Source organism: Sturnira hondurensis, unplaced genomic scaffold (genome assembly GCF_014824575.4).
Source record: "Sturnira hondurensis isolate 20B ecotype Veracruz unplaced genomic scaffold, ASM1482457v3 Scaffold0022566, whole genome shotgun sequence".
In the NCBI taxonomy this organism is placed as follows: domain Eukaryota; kingdom Metazoa; phylum Chordata; class Mammalia; order Chiroptera; family Phyllostomidae; genus Sturnira; species Sturnira hondurensis.
Window position 1 is genome coordinate 9525091 of NW_028095197.1, and position 16933 is coordinate 9542023.

At 41.2% G+C, this 16933-nt stretch overlaps 1 protein-coding gene across 3 annotated transcripts in view; it reads left to right on the plus strand.

Annotated features, from left to right (window-relative positions):
- Positions 1 to 358: 358 nt before the first annotated feature.
- NCBP1 (nuclear cap binding protein subunit 1) overlaps positions 359 to 16933 on the plus strand; it is a 38554-nt gene continuing 21979 nt past the window's right edge. The window contains exons 1-9 of one of the 3 annotated variants that reach the window (XM_037035747.1): positions 359 to 441; positions 6784 to 6872; positions 7432 to 7532; positions 9359 to 9515; positions 10487 to 10594; positions 11173 to 11294; positions 12745 to 12814; positions 13271 to 13486; positions 16342 to 16439. In XM_037035747.1, coding sequence (XP_036891642.1) covers positions 408 to 441; positions 6784 to 6872; positions 7432 to 7532; positions 9359 to 9515; positions 10487 to 10594; positions 11173 to 11294; positions 12745 to 12814; positions 13271 to 13486; positions 16342 to 16439 — 995 coding nt within the window. In that variant the 5' untranslated portion in view covers positions 359 to 407. Of the gene's footprint in view, positions 442 to 6783; positions 6873 to 7431; positions 7562 to 9358; positions 9516 to 10486; positions 10595 to 11172; positions 11295 to 12744; positions 12815 to 13270; positions 13487 to 16341; positions 16440 to 16933 lie in introns of those variants that run through there. The other 2 variants (XM_037035748.1, XM_037035749.1) reach the window with 2 other exon arrangements.

The window sequence follows — 16933 nt, forward strand, 5'->3', positions numbered from 1 at the left end:
GGGAAGGTCTGAGGTTGGGACCCGGACTGAAGCTTCCTTCCTTGACTGCGGGCCTCCCGGATGAGCTCGCGCCTCCGCGCTTTGGGTGGTCGAAGAGGCGGTGCTATCTACGTGGCCCCGGAAGTACTTAGAGCGTACGGCGGGAGAGGGAAGCAGCTGAGAGGTAGAGGAAGGCGGAGGGAGCGCCTGCTTGCGGAGCTGAATCCCGCGGCCTGGGGAGCTCCTAGTCGCCGCTGAGCCCGCCGGGCAGCCTCTCGTTGCGCTTCCGGGAGCCGTCGCGAGCGAGTGCGCCTGCGCGCCGGCCACTCCGCACACCTCGCCGCTGTCCTCGCCTCCGCCAGCGTTGCGACGGTTCCTTCCGTGCTTTCCGCCCAGCAGCTTGGCTCGGCAGCACAGAGGCGTGCAGCATGTCGCGGCGGCGGCACAGCGACGAGAATGATGGTGAGTGATTTGGGCCCGGCCGCCAAGGCCGCGCCTAAGTAGGGTCGAGGTTTGGCTTCTTTGATCTTTGGGTCTCGAGGGAAAGGGGTGGGAAGCCTTTCCCACCCGGGAGCGTTCGGAAAGCCTCGGAATGATGGAGGGTGGCACGGCGGGAACGTGGCCTGGCTAGTTCTGAAAAGCTCCTGCTTCCCCCCAGCCCCGGCTCCTTTAGTCGTTGGCTAATTGGAGGCTTTGGCCGGTGGGGGTGGGGGGAGGGCGGGCGGGGGGTGGGGGCTTGTCTCTATAATGACTTTTCTGGATTTGGTCTTTAGCACCGCCGAGCAAGTAAGTACACCTGTGTCTGTGCGGCCGCCTCTTAGGAACAGTGACAGGGACTCTCTAGTCCCAGTGTCTCGTTTTGACCCTGGGACTAGGGTCAAAACTGCACCAGAAAGGGCTCTGGGCAGACTACTAAGGGAATGGAACAAAGCCGGGACTGAGAGATCTGAAGAATCGCAGTGTAGTTCCGTCCCCTACTGGTCATCTTTGGTTTAAGCTGCAGGAGAGAGATCTCTTCTCCACACCCAAGAGGTCAATATTAAACAGATGCATGTTGTGATGTTAGATTTTGAACTGGCTGTGATGGTATTTTCCTCGTGTAAAAGAGTGCCGGAAGACTAACTGGAGGGCCCGAAAAAGATCAGGGGTTGCTATCGCCACTTAGATAGTGGTGCGCGCGGGGATCATGGTGCATCATAAAAAGCAAGACTAATCTTGCTAGTTAAAAACAAAAAAGGGTGAAAAAACGGATAAAGATGCTTACATTACCTAATCAGCCAAGAACACACAGCCTCAAAGAAAGAATAAGAGTAAATTCTATTGATATTTTAGTTTATTGTTTTTTGAAAAGAGTGTAGTGTAGTGGTTAACTGGCCAGACTTTGGAATCAGAGGGTTTAAGTCTAAAGACAGACCCTATCAGGTACTTTGTGATCTTGCCAAGGTTATATCACCTTTTAAAAACCTTAGTCAGTAATATAGAGGATGATACATGCATCCAACTGGTTTTGTGGTGGTTAAATGAAATAATACGTGTGAGGAGTAGCTGATGATGATGTCAGTGTGATCACCTGTTAGTGTTGAAGAGGCAATGGACTTTGGCAGATACCAGTGATGGAAAGAAGACTACAGAACAAAACACTGAATGGTATTCATTTTCTCCACTAACGTACTTCTCTCTTTGAACGTCGTGGTGCAGTCAGGGGTAGGTGAAACTAAATCGTGTAGTTAATTTTAACAATGAAATGTCAGATTTCTGCGAGGGTGTGGTTTGAGAGGATATTCTAGTCCAGGCTTCACATCTGACAACCCTAAGGGTCTGGGCAGGGGTGTCCAACCCTTTGGTGTCTCTGCGCCACACTGGAAGGAGAAAGGTTGTCTTGGGCCACACATGAACTACTTTTTTGAGACGTAATCACATAATCAATGTTTTAAGTAAATTTACAATTTTGTGTTGGACCACATTCACAGACTCTCGAGTTCTTGTGTAATTAACATGGGGTCATAGCTAGCGGTGCCCAGATACCTGTGAAAGCACGTCTAGGGTTCTCTTCACTGCAAGGGTATTATGCTTCGTGTTTTTAATTTATTTTTTATTTTATTATTTTTTTATGTAGGAGGCTTTTTGTATAACATTTGGGGTACAGAAAATACATTTCATATGCTTTGATTAATAAAAAGAAAGCTAATGTGCTTGAAGTCATCACTTGGGGTTTAGAGAATGTGAACCCTTTAAAATTCTTCAATTTTCTTTGCTTTTCTCATACCTTCTTTTCTCTGTTCCTTCTTCTCTCTTCTGTAATAAGCCTAAAGGGAGAGGAAATGTTTCCATAGGGCAGACTGGGGAATTGGATTCAAATATGTAGAAATGCAGCTTTTGCCTTGGTTATTGGGGTGCCAGCATGCTTTTCCTGGGAGTTAGTTTCTTTTAATACCAGCTGGCAGCTAAATCACTATCCATTTGGGTCTTGCAACAGGAACCTCAGAATAAATACGTGAAGACAAAGTAAGACGAGGAGTTAATTAATCGAAGTTGGCTGTGGCAAATAATATAGTACTGGTGGGGCAGTTTGTACTGCCTCTTGGACATTACAGGAAATCTGGAACTTTTGCAATTTGCCACAATTTCAGTAATGATTGGGGCTTACCCTAAACAGTGATCTGAATAAAATATTTTACATACTTTACTTTTAGTTGAGCACCTATTAATATTTTTAAATTAGAAATGTTAGCAGCTTAAATATTGTTGAAAGTTATGTTCTTATAGTCATAGGCTGAGTTATAAATATAGTTTAATAGGTGGATGAGAGCACTTCTAGGTTGTTGTCAGCTCTCATGAATCAGTCACTGACTGCCATGACTTTCCCTGTGCTCGCTGAGATATAATCATTTATTCAACAAATATTCCAATAGTGCCTGTCATTGTCCTGACTACTGCACAGCAGTGGACAATGTAAAGATGGAAAATAGACAGAAAACAACCAAATGGTAGTGCATCGCATGGTGATAAGTTCTATAGAGAAAAACAAAGTTGGGTAAAGAGGGTGGAGACTGCTGTGGAGGAGGCGTTGCTGTGCTCTCCTTGGGTTGCTCGTCCTCACTGAGAATGGCAACTGCAGGAGGCAAGGGAGCAAACTGGACGGCTCTCTGGGGGAAGGGAGTGGTCTGTAAGCACGTAGAATAACAAATGCAAAGGCCTTAAGGCCAGACTATTGCTGTCTCGTTCACCAAACTGCAAAGAGGCCAGTGTTGCTGAAGCAGAGTTAGCGTGAGGGGAAAAGTTGTAGGAAACAAGATCAGAGAAATAGCAGGGGATTGGCTCATAGAAGATGATTTTAAAATTGTATCTCTGTGTTGAGACTAGAGTGTCCAGGACCCAGGGAGACAGTTTCACCTAGAGGTCGGTTTATAGACAAGAGAAGGGAAGTCCTAAGTGGAAATGAATGTGTTGTGGATACTGGTCCAGTGCTCAATCCAACTTATTTCTGAGACACTTTTAAACAATATTTCTGAAGCTTTTCAGTTACTATAGGATGTGCATAGGATAATAACTGTTCAATATATTGTTTTGTTCCTTTTTACTTCATTATTTTATTTTTTAAAGTCTTATATCGATGATGCCTTTACAGTTGTCCCATTTTTTCTCCCCTTTATTCACCTTTGCACTGCACCTTCTTCCCACCAGTGTTCTACCTCCTTCGTGTCTTAAGAAAGTAGATTGTCCGTAATCTTAGCCAAAACCCCACAGTAGCCCCATTTAAGCTATTTAGAATTAGATCCTTATCCTTTAGGCTGTAACTGATTTTTTACTTAACTGTAGAAGAAATGAATAGAAGTGAAGGGATTTGTTACTTTCAGGAAGAGGATAGTTTGTTTCAGAAGTGATGGTTCTCCCTACTTTTCCCTTGTTACATTGTTGGTGATGGTTACTTTCTCTTTTACCTTGTTGGTTTCTGTTTTCGACTTTGTGGGTCTAGAAGTCCTTACAGTATGTCTAATTCTAAATGAGTGCATAAGATGTAGGACAACATACCCATATAAAATTAGTTTTACCTTACAGGGGGAAATATTATTTGGTGTATTAAGATGCTTTTAGATGGATTTAATAGCAACCTGCTTCTCTGTTCCATACTTATTAGCCAGTGGTGTCTGAGTGAAGCGGCAGTCTGTAACTTTACACTGCAAAACTTCTACAGAGTTACATTTTAATGTTAAGTCTGTTCTTGCTTTGGGAGCTACCATGAATACCTTTTCTTGAGGGTACACAAAAACATTCAGCTAATTCCCTAGATTTTAGTTTTAATTGAGGTGTTTTATTCGATTTCCCCATGCTCTCGCCCAGGTTGTCTTCTCAGTTCAATATCCTGTTCTTGGCCATGAGTTCATATCGTGTCTGTAGTTGCCCCTCCCTTCATGTTGTCCAGTACAGGGCAGCTCTTACCTCCTGGCACTTTCTACTTCTTTCCATTCTCCAAAACAAATTTGTTTGTCAACATAGTCAAAATGGGGAAAAGAGCAAAAAGAGGTGCTGTAGTTCAGGCACAGGACTATGAACTTTTCTTCAGAAATCCTACTTTCTCCTCCCACAGTTTCAGTTCCCCTTTTCAAGCTCACAAGCGGGTCTAGGGGTATTGCTTTAAAGACTTGAGTGTGATTCCAAACTGCTGTGGGAACAAGTCAGCTGGGGCGTTAATTTAGGGAGGCTGTGGAGTAAAGGGTTGGCAAAGTAGATGGGCCAGAGAGAAGGGAGCAGCGGTTGAAATTTAAAACAACAACAAAACGCTGTTCTCGTTCAGCCACGTTTTCAGAATGGATACTCCTGCAATCTTACTGGAGTCTGGTTTTGAAAAGCACTCCTAGTATTCTGCCTTGTAGAACAGTTTCTCGACATCAGCACTGTTATCGCCTTGGGCGGGCTTATTCCTCGCGGCTGGGAGTTGTCCTCTGCTGTGTAATGTGTTTAGCAGAGTCCACGGCCTCTACCCGCTGGATGTCAGCCACACTCCCGAAAGTCCACGTGACGAAAATTGTCGCCAGAGAATGCCAGGTGGCCCCTTAGGGAGCAAAACCTCACCAGCTGAGAACCAGTGCTCTAGGAGAAGGGTGTTTTTAAAGTCCTAGCTAATGACTTATACAAACATTGCATCAAATATGCAGGGTTGTTTTTTTTTTCTTCAGTGAACGAATCCTGGAAATAGAATGCCTTTGTGTGAAAGTCCGCCTTTCAGGTGGTGGCACCTTTATAGTCCCTGTGACTAAGGTTTGACGTATACTTAGAATCAAAGTGACTGGTCCCACAGTGCCACACATGTCCACAGCTTTACACAGGAAAATGTCTCCAGGAATATGTCTCCGTTGTCACACTGCACATATGTTGGGGTTTTTTGTTTTGTTTTTTGTCATTATCCCTTCCAGACTATGTTCAGTGGTTATCTGAGCCAGACCATTATGATGACCGAGGGGTGGGGGAGTCAGAGCATGAAGTGCCTGCCCCTGTGGCTTCTTACTGTACTTCCTCCGGTCCTGCCCACCCTCCTGCACAGTCATGGGTCGGATCTATTCCGCATGCATGAAGATTGTTCAAGGGGTGCGTGAAGATTGTTGCAGTCGCGGGAGTGACTTTACCCCAGGCTTTGCATAGCCAAGTGGCATGTTTATGACAGTCATTCATGTATTTCAAGCCATATGTTCCCGTGGCAAGTCAGTGGTTATGAATTCTAAAAATGGTTCAGCTCTTTTGGCCACACAAGTCAGAAGTTACATATAACTTGCTCCTGGGTGACCTTATACTCATCTGCAAGTTTTCATTTTCATTATCAATACAGACCCCCCCCCCCCACAGTTACAGATCCCTGCTTTGTTGCCCACGTGCAGCCCTAATAACCTAGCTGTCGGAGTCAAAAAATAAATTACACTGGGAACCCAGCCAGTATCACGGGTAGCAACTGCAGTGTGTTCCGTAATTAACAACATTAGTTTTAAGTTTTTTAAGCCTTAGGTTATTCCACATAAGGATGTGAAGTCAGTATGTTACAGTTTTAAACAAAATGGTAAGAGACGATTAACAGCAAGAGTCTGAACAGTGTCTAAGGTTGATGTGTAGCGCAGCATTCTTCAACTTCTTTAGCAACCAAAAGGACAGATAGGTGACTGGTAATGATTTCAGAATGGTAGATATTTTTTAAGGTTCTTTAGATGATACGGTTTTTTAATATAATAGCATCAGTAGTTAAAGTAGGGAATTATAAAACATACTTTTCCCCCCCACCAACTATTTGCTATACAGCTAAGGACTTTTTTTTAGTGTGTCTGCTCATTGTAATCCATCAGTTTACATAATAATTTTCATTATTACAGTGAGTGCTGCTGATACCAGCGGGTTTTAGGAACAGGCAGCTGGGGAACCAGAAGCGACTCCGACTGAAAGAATGGAAGTGGCAGTACAGGTGTCTCAGAGTTCCTGCTTGCCGGTGGTTAGCGCCGTCCACAGAAACGGAGCGGGCCGCTGTACTTAGAGCTCTGTGGGGCACTTGCACACAAAAGTTTGCATAAATAATGCCTCCTGTTTATAATAATGCCTTCCGTTAACTATATTGTGTATTAACATAAATATAGCAGCCCCGGGTATGGAGACTGCTGTTAATGCAGCCTCCGCTGGGGGGTGGGGGGCAGTAAAGACTAACCCTGTGTGTAAACAAACAGCAGGGCTTCTGGTAGAAGAGAGACCTTAACGTCTAAAAAGTTAACTAAATCTTGCGACAGCGAATTTATCATGGAATGTTATTTTTTTACACTGTTGAAACAGGGGGACAGCCTCACAAAAGGAGAAAGACCTCTGATGCAAATGAAACTGAAGATCATTTGGAATCTTTAATATGCAAAGTAGGAGAAAAGGTATGCACCCAAACAGGCATAGACTGGGAGGGGCTTGGGTACGTGTGGGCTGTGCTTTGATTAATTGCGTCAGCTGAAAACCGGCACTCTGTTTGGGCAAACTTGTTTTGCCATGTATCTGTATCCCAAAACGTGTGTGTCGAAAGCCTTGCAGTGCAGATAATTGAGAATTAAGTCTTTTTTATACCTTTTATAGAATATGAGTCTTGGAAGAAATTTTAGGAAGTAGTCTCTCTAAGTTTATAAATGAAGAGCCAAACAAGTCCCAAATACTTGATTTGCCCAGAGCCATGTAGTGAGTGAATTAGAGATAGACTGGAGCCCAGAATGTCTTCATTTCTGATACTTATTCTACTGTCTTAGACTGCTCGCTTTTTAAATTTCATCCATCCCCTTCCCACGGATTTCTAAAAAACAAGACTGCCTCGTTGGTTTGTAGTAAGCCTGTCTCAGTGCCTTGTGTGTGCGCAACTGACTTTCTTTGTGACCGCCTGGAGAACTTGAGTTCACCCCTTGCTGACGAATACCTAGCTGGCGTTTTCTGTGCTGTCCTCCACAGAGTGCCTGCTCTTTGGAGAGCAACCTAGAAGGCTTGGCTGGCGTTTTGGAGGCTGACCTTCCTAACTACAAGAGCAAGATCTTAAGGCTTCTTTGTACAGTGTATGTATGCAAAAGATTTGTGAATCCAGGTGATAATGTATTATCTACTCTTAAATGCTTTGAGAAATGTTTGAAAGTGTGTTTAATGTTCCATATGTGGTCAGCTTCCCTTCTACTGGGAAGTTTGTACAGATGAAATGACCTTTGGTTAACTCTCTTTCTTAGACATAAGTAGAACTAAAATTGAGCACTTGCCTTATGTTTTGTGTGTCGGAACCTGAGAATTATTTGGGCCGACTATTTTTAAGTGAAAAGGTAGACACTTTCACATTCAGAGATTTTAAGCACATACGTTTAAATGTATATAATAGAATTTAACTTGTATTTTTAACCAGTACCAAACAAATTTGAAAACTAATCACTCAAGTAATAGCCCTTCCTGGGAAGCTAAAGGAGCTTTTGAAGCTACTACTAGGCACAGTCTTCATGAGTTACGTTAGCTAGAACAAGTATCAGCGTTTAATTCGTGAGGAAGTTAGAGTGGGAAGAGTCCGAGGCGTGGAGCCTGCTCTGCAGACCCTCACCTCCCTGACTTGGAATTGCACGCCTCGCAGGAAGTAGCTCTGACTTCTGGGTTAATGGGTCTTTGTGCTTTAGATGAAGTTATAAATTATCTAGTATGTGTTTTTACATTGTGATGATGACTTTTATTTAAGTTGTTGTTTCAAAAAATTTTAAGATAATATTCTTAATACTTACAGCTCATTTTTGAAATTTAAAAATGTCCATACAAATTTAGTGGATCCCTTTGTTTTGGGTGTTGTTGTTTTTTAGTGGATTTCATTTTAACCACTCACAATTTACGTTACAATTTTTTTAAGTAATCCAATTACTATTCAGGAACACATTTCTTAGACTAAGAAGCTACTGGAAAAGGTCATTTGCTATAGTTACCCATCACCGTCAGATGTCTTCTGTTTTGAAAGCGTTTATTAGAATGAAATGGATTCACACTTAAACCCTAAAGGAAGTAAGTCATTACTTTTTTAGGCAGTAATTACTGTCAAAGGGAGGATTTTTGTTTTAAACCTCAGTCGCCCCTAACTCTGCTAGGTACCTGGGAAAACCCGCCAAGTGGATGAGAATCTGACTGAGTGGGGTTCCTGTCTGTTCTTGTTTGGCGAGTTTCTAAAGGCTGCCGAGGTTGGGTGGTGAGCCTGCTTTCCCCACAGGCTTATTGCTGTAATCCTCTTCCCTTCCTTTCAAATAACTTCAATGAAAATTAACACACTTTAGAGTAAACAAACTGGGGTGTAAAGAAATCGTAGTGTGTCAGAGCACCGTTTTAAAATTTCAGTAACTTAACTGATAGAAGCTTAGTTGAAACTAGTTTTAGTTCTGAATTTTTTCTAAGCAACCAGAATTGTGTTTCTCAGAGTGGAACCTTGTTTTAACTTTCAGTTAGCCCAGTTCAGAAAGGCCGCATCTTGCCCCTTAGTGATTCTGCATGGAAGATGCTTGTTTCCCCCAGTATTTCTGAGATATTTTACCATGAAAGCCATTTTCTGTAGAAGTATTCAGTTCCACTAAACACAGAATAAAAGCTGGTCTGTCATAGTTATATTTTTTTCAGTATGGTAACTGCAGTGTTTTACTTTTTTAACTCTTGGATTAACTTGTTAGAATTAAAACGAAAATTGTGACATGCCTGTAACTCTCCTCAGTATTTATGCCTTCTCTGAAGTAGTAGTTTTAAAAACAGCTAAAAGTAATCCTGTTCCAAAGTTAATAAAATGCTAACAGGTTTATGTAGTGATATAAATTCAGCAACTTAACGTAATGCTGTTGTTCTGGGGTTTTCTTGTTGAACTGGGTTTTCAAATCAGTGCACGTCTGTTACCCGAGAAGTTGACAATTTATACAACGTTAGTCGGGCTGCTGAATGCCAGGAATTACAACTTCGGTGGAGAATTCGTAGAAGCCATGATTCGTCAACTTAAAGAATCTTTGAAAGCAAATAATTATAATGAAGCAGTATATTTGGTAAGGTTTTTTGTTCATTTGTTTGTTTCGGTGTATTAAGACAGGGACAGGGGGAAGTGAACTACAACCAAATAATGTCTTGTCTCTATTTTTATTTATTTATTTTATTTTGAGAGTACATTTATTAAAGCTGGGAACAGGGAAGGAAGGCAGAGCTCAGAATAGAAGCAGCAACAAGAGAAAGCCTAGGCAGGGCTAGTGTTGGCTCACTGAGAAGGGGCCGTGGAGACAGGTTCGGGGGCGTGGCCCCATGAGCTGCCGCTGCCCATTGTTCCCCTGGTTGCAAATCTCGGGAGACCCTCAGAGTTTAGGAGATGCGCGCCTGTTGGGGAAGAAAAGAGTGGGTGTGTTCTGGGGGGCAGAGCGCACCTGTTCTTTCCCTGCTCACCACATCAGCTGCTCTTTTGAAACTGTTCTCATTGAGAACAGTTTCAATTAAAGGTACTACAGAGTTCATTACCAGGTCCAATGGTTTCTTTTTCCCAGTCATCTCCTTGTAGTATATGATTCTTTACACAAATGTCTTGGTTTTTGCAGCAGTAGCGAAATAGAAAAAACGATTGTCGGTTGGAGTAGCCAGGCTGCCACAGTCCCGGCTCTCAGTGCTCTCAGTGCAGGGTGGAGTGGGACCCTGTAAAGCTCAGATTCCTGTGCTTCCTCAGGTCTCAGCGACAGCTGCTCAGCTCTGCCACTGCAGCCGGAGACAGCCATGGACAACTCGCAAATGGTCGTGGCTGGAGTTTAATTCTGTGGGCCTTATATAAGTCATAGAGCGTTCTTTGGGTTTTTTTCCAAGCATTTGAATATGGAACAATTATTCTTAGTTCGCAGGCTATGCAGAAAAACCCAGGCAGCAGGCTAGGTTTGGCCTTGGGCTCCAGTTTTTCATGCCTGTGGTTTCACCCTTACAGGATTATGCGGTTATTATTTTAGGTGACATTTCCGCTTAATAGAACTGTTTTCCCCAACAGGTTCGTTTTTTATCTGATCTTGTGAATTGTCACGTCATTGCAGCCCCATCAATGGTTGCTATGTTTGAAAATTTTGTAAGTGTCACTCAGGAAGAGGATGTACCTCAGGTAAGAAAGCTTTGTATGCTGAATCATGTCCATATCGTACCAGGAATTTTTCACTGGTAACCCTTATTATTAAAAAACAAAAGATAGCCCTGGCTGATGCGGCTGGGTGGATTGAGCACCGGCCTGCAAATTGAAAGGTCCCCGGGTCGATTCCCAGTCCTGGCACATGCCTGGGTCGTGGGCCAAGTCCCCAGGTCGGGGCATGCAAGAGGCAACCAATTGATGTATCTCTTGCACACTGATGTTTCTCTCTCTTCCTCCCTTCCTCTCTTCCTAAAAATAAAAACATAAATAAAATCTTTATAAAAAATAGTAGCAGATTATCATGCTGTAAATTTTTAATATCTAAAAGTTAAGTCAGTTGGTATACTGGTGGATTCTCATGACATCTGAATGTTAAGTGATTCTGTCTAGTAAGATTAAGATGAAAATACCTAGAAATGCTCTGAATGAACTAGATGTCTTACTTAAGCCCTATTAAATAGCTTCAACAGGATTTCGTGCAAGAATAAGTATGCATACAATGTGAAAGAAGATGAACTAGTACATATTAAACTTACCTTCTAAAAATTCTTTAGGTGCGACGGGATTGGTACGTGTATGCATTTTTGTCGTCTTTGCCCTGGGTTGGAAAGGAGTTGTATGAGAAGAAGGATGCGGAGATGGACCGCATCTTTGCCAACACTGAAAGCTATCTTAAGTAAGGGCACAGCTCCTAGTTCTCTTTGTTGTTAGGTCCAGGATGGCTTCCTGATACCATAAGTGTTATGTTCTGTCTGTTGCAGTAATACCATTTGAATTGTGTTTCTCTAAAACAAGCTGTAGAGTTCCCTGACGCTTTCTCTAGGTAACCCCGTTCCCCTGCTGCTGTGGCTTACGAGACCTCAGAGCAATCAAGTATGTTGCTCACTTGGTTCGTACATGCAGAGGGGTTGGTAACGTAGCTGCTGCTAGGCTGCTTTTTTGTGCCTGTTGCAAAGGCATAAAACATCTTCACACAGTGGCTCCGAATATCAGTGCACGGAAGAATCATCTGTGGTGCTAACCGTGCTCTAATCCCACCCCCAGACCCACTGAGTCACAGTACTTTAGAGATTTGGACATCTGTGTTACTAATTTATGCCACAAGCAGAGAATGTACAACATATTTATTTCACACAGGTTAATTCTAAGCCAAGTCCTTTGAAACACTGTTCTTTAACCTTTAATACTAACAGTAGGTCTTACTAGTAAACTTATGCTTAATTACCCAGTAACTAAATAATGGCTTTGTTGCCCTTAATTTTTCAGAATAATTTTGTTATGTTTCATTTTATATCTATTCATAGATATTTCTTTGGATATTGTTAATAGCCACTTTGTTACAAATCAAGGTAAAAGAAGTCTAAAGATAGAAACCTGCTTTTTTAATATGTTAAATGACTATTAAAAATGTTCGTATAGTTTTGAAAAGTTTTGTTGGCTTTTTTAAAAAAGTGTAGATTTTGCCAAGGAATAAAAACAAAAAATGTATGAAAAAAACACAAAAGTGTGTGAATACCCTAGAACTTGAATGCTGGTGTGTGTCCTTCCCTGTTTTCACACACAGCAGTTCACTGTGCACACTGCTCTTTGCTTGCCTTCCCCACCTTCATATGACTTGAGTTTGTTGCATAAACACATAAGCTCTACTTCATTCTTTTTAACAGTTGTATAGTATTCCACTCTTTAAATGTACCGTCACTGGTTTAACTAAGTTCTTTCCAGTTGGAAGTATTTATTTCTCTTGCTGTTATTATAAACTGTCTCAGCAAATATTCTTGTACAAATGTCTTTGTGTTCATGTGAAAATATATTCAAAGGGGATATGAATTCTTAGAAATGGCATTTCTGTTTGAAGTGTCTTAATTTTAACTTTGATAGATTTAGTTCGAGTTATTCTGCAAGAACATGCTCTCCCAGATCTTCCCAAGAGATTATATTAGTGTTTGAAACTGCACGTTTCCCTATATTTTGATAAAACAGTACATTATCAAATTTCTGATAATCTGCCAAATTAATAGATAAAAATGTATTTCATTGCTTTAATTTGCATTTTATTGAGAAAACAACTGAACATCTTTCATGTTTTTAAAAACCTAAATTGTAGATTTTTTTTTTTTTATCTTCAGAAGACGTCAAAAGACTCATGTGCCCATGTTACAAGTATGGACTGCTGAGAAACCACACCCTCAAGAAGAGGTAAATTGATTCTAGTCTCTGTGATACAGGCACAGTCAGTCCTTGAGTACATTCTCTTCTCTGTGATGTATTCAAGTCATTCCATTTGTGTACCTTAGCTAGGTTCCGCTTTTTCGTTCAGGGGCTGGCCTCCTCATAGCCCTAGGCACATAGTGGATCTTTAATAAACGTTAGCATGTAATGAAACATTCCCTGTTCTGGGGGATTTCAGATGTCATAGAGTTGGCATGTATTTTTACTTAAATGCCCAGTTTGAAATATGTAACAGGTAATAGCCTCAGACAGACAGGCTTTATAAAGGCATTAGCACCATGCCTTTGTACTATATATAATTGCAAGTTAGCTTACTTTTGTACCCTGTATTTTAGAAGTAGTGATTATGAGTTTTGTCTACTCAACATGTTATTTCTTTTAGCTTCCAAATATATATTAATTATTAAAACTTGATGTCTTTAGTATTTAGATTGCCTGTGGGCCCAGATTCAGAAATTGAACAAGGATCGCTGGCAGGAGCGGCACATCCTAAGACCTTATCTTGCCTTTGACAGCATCCTGTGTGAAGCACTCCAGCACAATCTGCCTCCTTTTACGCCACCACCTCACACCGAGGACTCGGTGTACCCAATGCCAAGGGTCATCTTCAGAATGTTTGATTACACAGACGACCCCGAGGTACGTGAGCGGCAAAGGTTCCTGTCAGAGGGCCTGGGTCGCGATGTACTTGGGGTTCGGTCTGGTTTGGATTATGCCCCCGATGCATTGTAACTTTAAGTTGTTTATTACCTAGGAGGGTCAGTGGCAATAGAGTTAACAGTTTAATTGAATGGCTTTACCTCGTTATGCAAGAATTACACTTAGCGTGTGTATGTAGATTAAGAGACAGCACAGTGTGCGTTTGAGGAGAGTAGGTTCAAGAGCCAGGTTGGCTTGGGCTTTAACCCTGGTTTGGTCAGAGCTTGGCTTTGTGATTGGGGGTGAGTAATTTGCCTCTCTACCTTAGCCTCCTGGTGGAATAATAGTAGTGTCTCATGAAGCTGTAAAAGGATTGCGTTATATATTAATAAACCAAATGTGTAGAACAGAATACATGATGAATGCTCAATAACTAGCTATTCTTAGTGATGCTGTTTTTCAAGAAAAATACCCAGTGTTAGAGATTACCCATCTCTCTAACCCTTACAGCTTGTCCTATTCATATTATGTAATTATTTTTTATTTTCTATTTTTTAAATTATGTTTTATTGATTATACTATTACAGTTGTCCAATTTTTCCCCTTTTTCTCCCCTCCACCCACACCCCCCCGCCCACCATTGTTCTTGTCCATGGGTCATGTAAGGTGATGGGGTGTAAGTTCTTTGGCTACTCCATTTCCTATACTGTAATAATTTTTTTAAAAGAAAGTATTTTTAATTTAAAAATCCCAAAGATGAGTATAAGCTGACTTTATAGTTTTAAAATGTCTGTATTCTTACTATAACGTCAAGTTGTTGGCAGCCATTATACTTTAATGATTAAGAAAGTGTATAATTTTGATAATGACATTTTATTAACAAATAATTTACATTGTGCCCTGACCAGTGTCGCTCAGTTCGATGGGCATTGTCCCGCAAAGTGAAAGGTTGCTGGTCGATTCCCAGTCAGGGCACATACTTGGGTTGTGGGTTCCGTCCCCAGTTGGGGCAAGTGAGAGAGAGAACCAATTGATGTTTCTCTCTCACATAAGTGTTTCTCTCCCTCTTTCTCCTCTCTCTAAAAGATAAATAAATATTTTTTAAAACATACACTGCAACTTCGCTTCAATTACTTTATACCTCTGCATTTGAATGGCTGACTTAACTGGAATAGCCAAGCAGGAGGCCCAGTGATTACTGGATTTGTTCAGGCTAGAAACTCATGAGGTAGCATGCCTGTGGCTTAGTGTGCAATTTTCAACTGGTGCACATTGGTGTGTCAAAGTTTTTTACATGTGCAGTGCCTGGCTGTTCAGTCAGGAGCACTGACCTATTTTCATTGTCAAGTTGAAAAATGGCAACAGACACCCAATAATGGTCATCTGGTGTGATCGAATCTAAATCATACCTATCTTTTTTTGTCAGATTGGCAAAAATACAATTTTTGGTGTGCTGAAGATTTTCAGTAATTAGTTTGTGTGCCACGAGGTGAAAAGGTTTGGAAATCGCTGGTGTAGTGCATCCCAGTCAGTATAGGTCAGAGTTTCTCGGGCTCAGCTAAATTGACATTTTGGGCTATATAATTCTTTGTTGTGGGGAGCTGTCCTGTGAATTATAGGATGCTTAGCAGCATCTCTGGCCTCTGTCCTCTAATTGCTGGTACCATTTAGAAGCTAAATGTCAGTTGTACAACCAAAAATGTCTCCAGCCATTACCTGATGTTGTCTCGTGGGCAGAATTGTCCCCAGTTGAAAACTATTCACTTAAGAACCAGTATTACCATCAGAGGTCAAATTTGAGTTTTCTTTCTCTTATCTTCTCTTTTCTGGCCTGCCATAAATTGCTAATGACCAGTGAAAATTTGGTATGTGTGTAATCTATCTCAGTAAAAAAATTTATCAGGTAATTATGTGTATGGAATTATCAATTTGTAATGCACTCTGCTACATGTATGTAATATATGTATAATGTGTGTGTATATATATGTAATAAACGCTTAGCCAACATTATATAATAGTTCAATTAGGTTTCTCTCCTTGAAAGTCTAATTTACATTTGAGACTGTTAGATTCTCTGTGGTTAGGCGTTTGTATGTGCAGGGAACCAGAGCGGGACCTCAAAGCTCACCTCACCTGTACTGTGCGCGGTTAACTGGTGCCGCCTCCATGATGTACCCATCATGCTTTGCCAGAAGAGCACAAAGTACAGGGTATCTGTTCCCCTCAGAATGAAGAGGGTTTGGGGGTTTTGCTCTGGTCTCTGAAAAAAAATGTTTATTTTGAAGAATTAGATATTATGAAGAAGATTAAAGTGAAAGTCACCATTAAGAGTCTATAACAGTAAATAATAAGTAAATAAAGATAAACTCTTTGAGCCTGTTTGCTGTGCATATACTTTTTAAAAAAACTAAACAATATGTAGGTGATATTTTTTTTAACCTTTTAAAAATAATGTGGGTATCTTACAATTCATACATGATTTTTTAATGTCTGTGTTTTATTTAAATTTTCCCTCCATTTTATTGTGGACATAATTCATCCTTAAAGTTTAAAAAGCAAATCAAACTGTGTAAGGCTACTGATAGACAAAGTGATTTTGTTTCTAAGGAGACTCGGGTGGCTGTGAGAGGGCGGGTCAGGTGGAGGAGAAACACCGCGGCTGCCGCTCTGATCCTGCCGTCGGTGCGGAGGGACAGGGCAGCGGAGCCTGCCGGGAGTGCAGAGCCTTCACACTTCCAAACCTTCACCCCCCGCACCCGTTAGAGCGTGGAATATAATGAGCTCTCAAATATTTGTTGAATAAATGAAAGAATCTTTTTCTAGGTCTGTAGCATGTACATTGGTTTTCTTTCCAGGGTCCTGTAATGCCAGGGAGTCATTCCGTGGAAAGATTCGTAATAGAAGAGAATCTTCACTGCATCATTAAGTCCCACTGGAAGGAAAGAAAGACTTGGTGAGATTCTTTTCTTATTACTTCCGGAGTGGAAAAAAGGTAGCACTTTTGATGATAAGAGCAACTTGTACATTAAGAGTATAAGAAAATCTCACTTCCTGACACCCTGTCTTGGGAATACCAGTATGCTTTGCTTTCTCAAAATAGTACTTTTCTAGGTGCTATATAGTACTTTATAATAATGCATATGATGCCAGCGTCTTTTGTGTGGACATTTGTAGTATGCTGTGGACAAATAATAGTTTCTTTAGCTTTGGAAGTTTTGGTTTACATTGTAAGGTGGAAAGAATAGTGTCTTTTGGAAGTGGTCTACCCTATTAAAACTTCTTAAGTTAGTAAATATAATTTACCTCCTTAATTGTTATTAAACTCCTTCTGATCTTTCAAAGAGTTTTGAATGCATTAAAGAGTTTCCTTGTGGTAGGCAAAATAATGTATGCTGTAGTGAAGTAACTGAATTCTAGAACATTTCAGAAAAGATTCCTTTTCCTTGT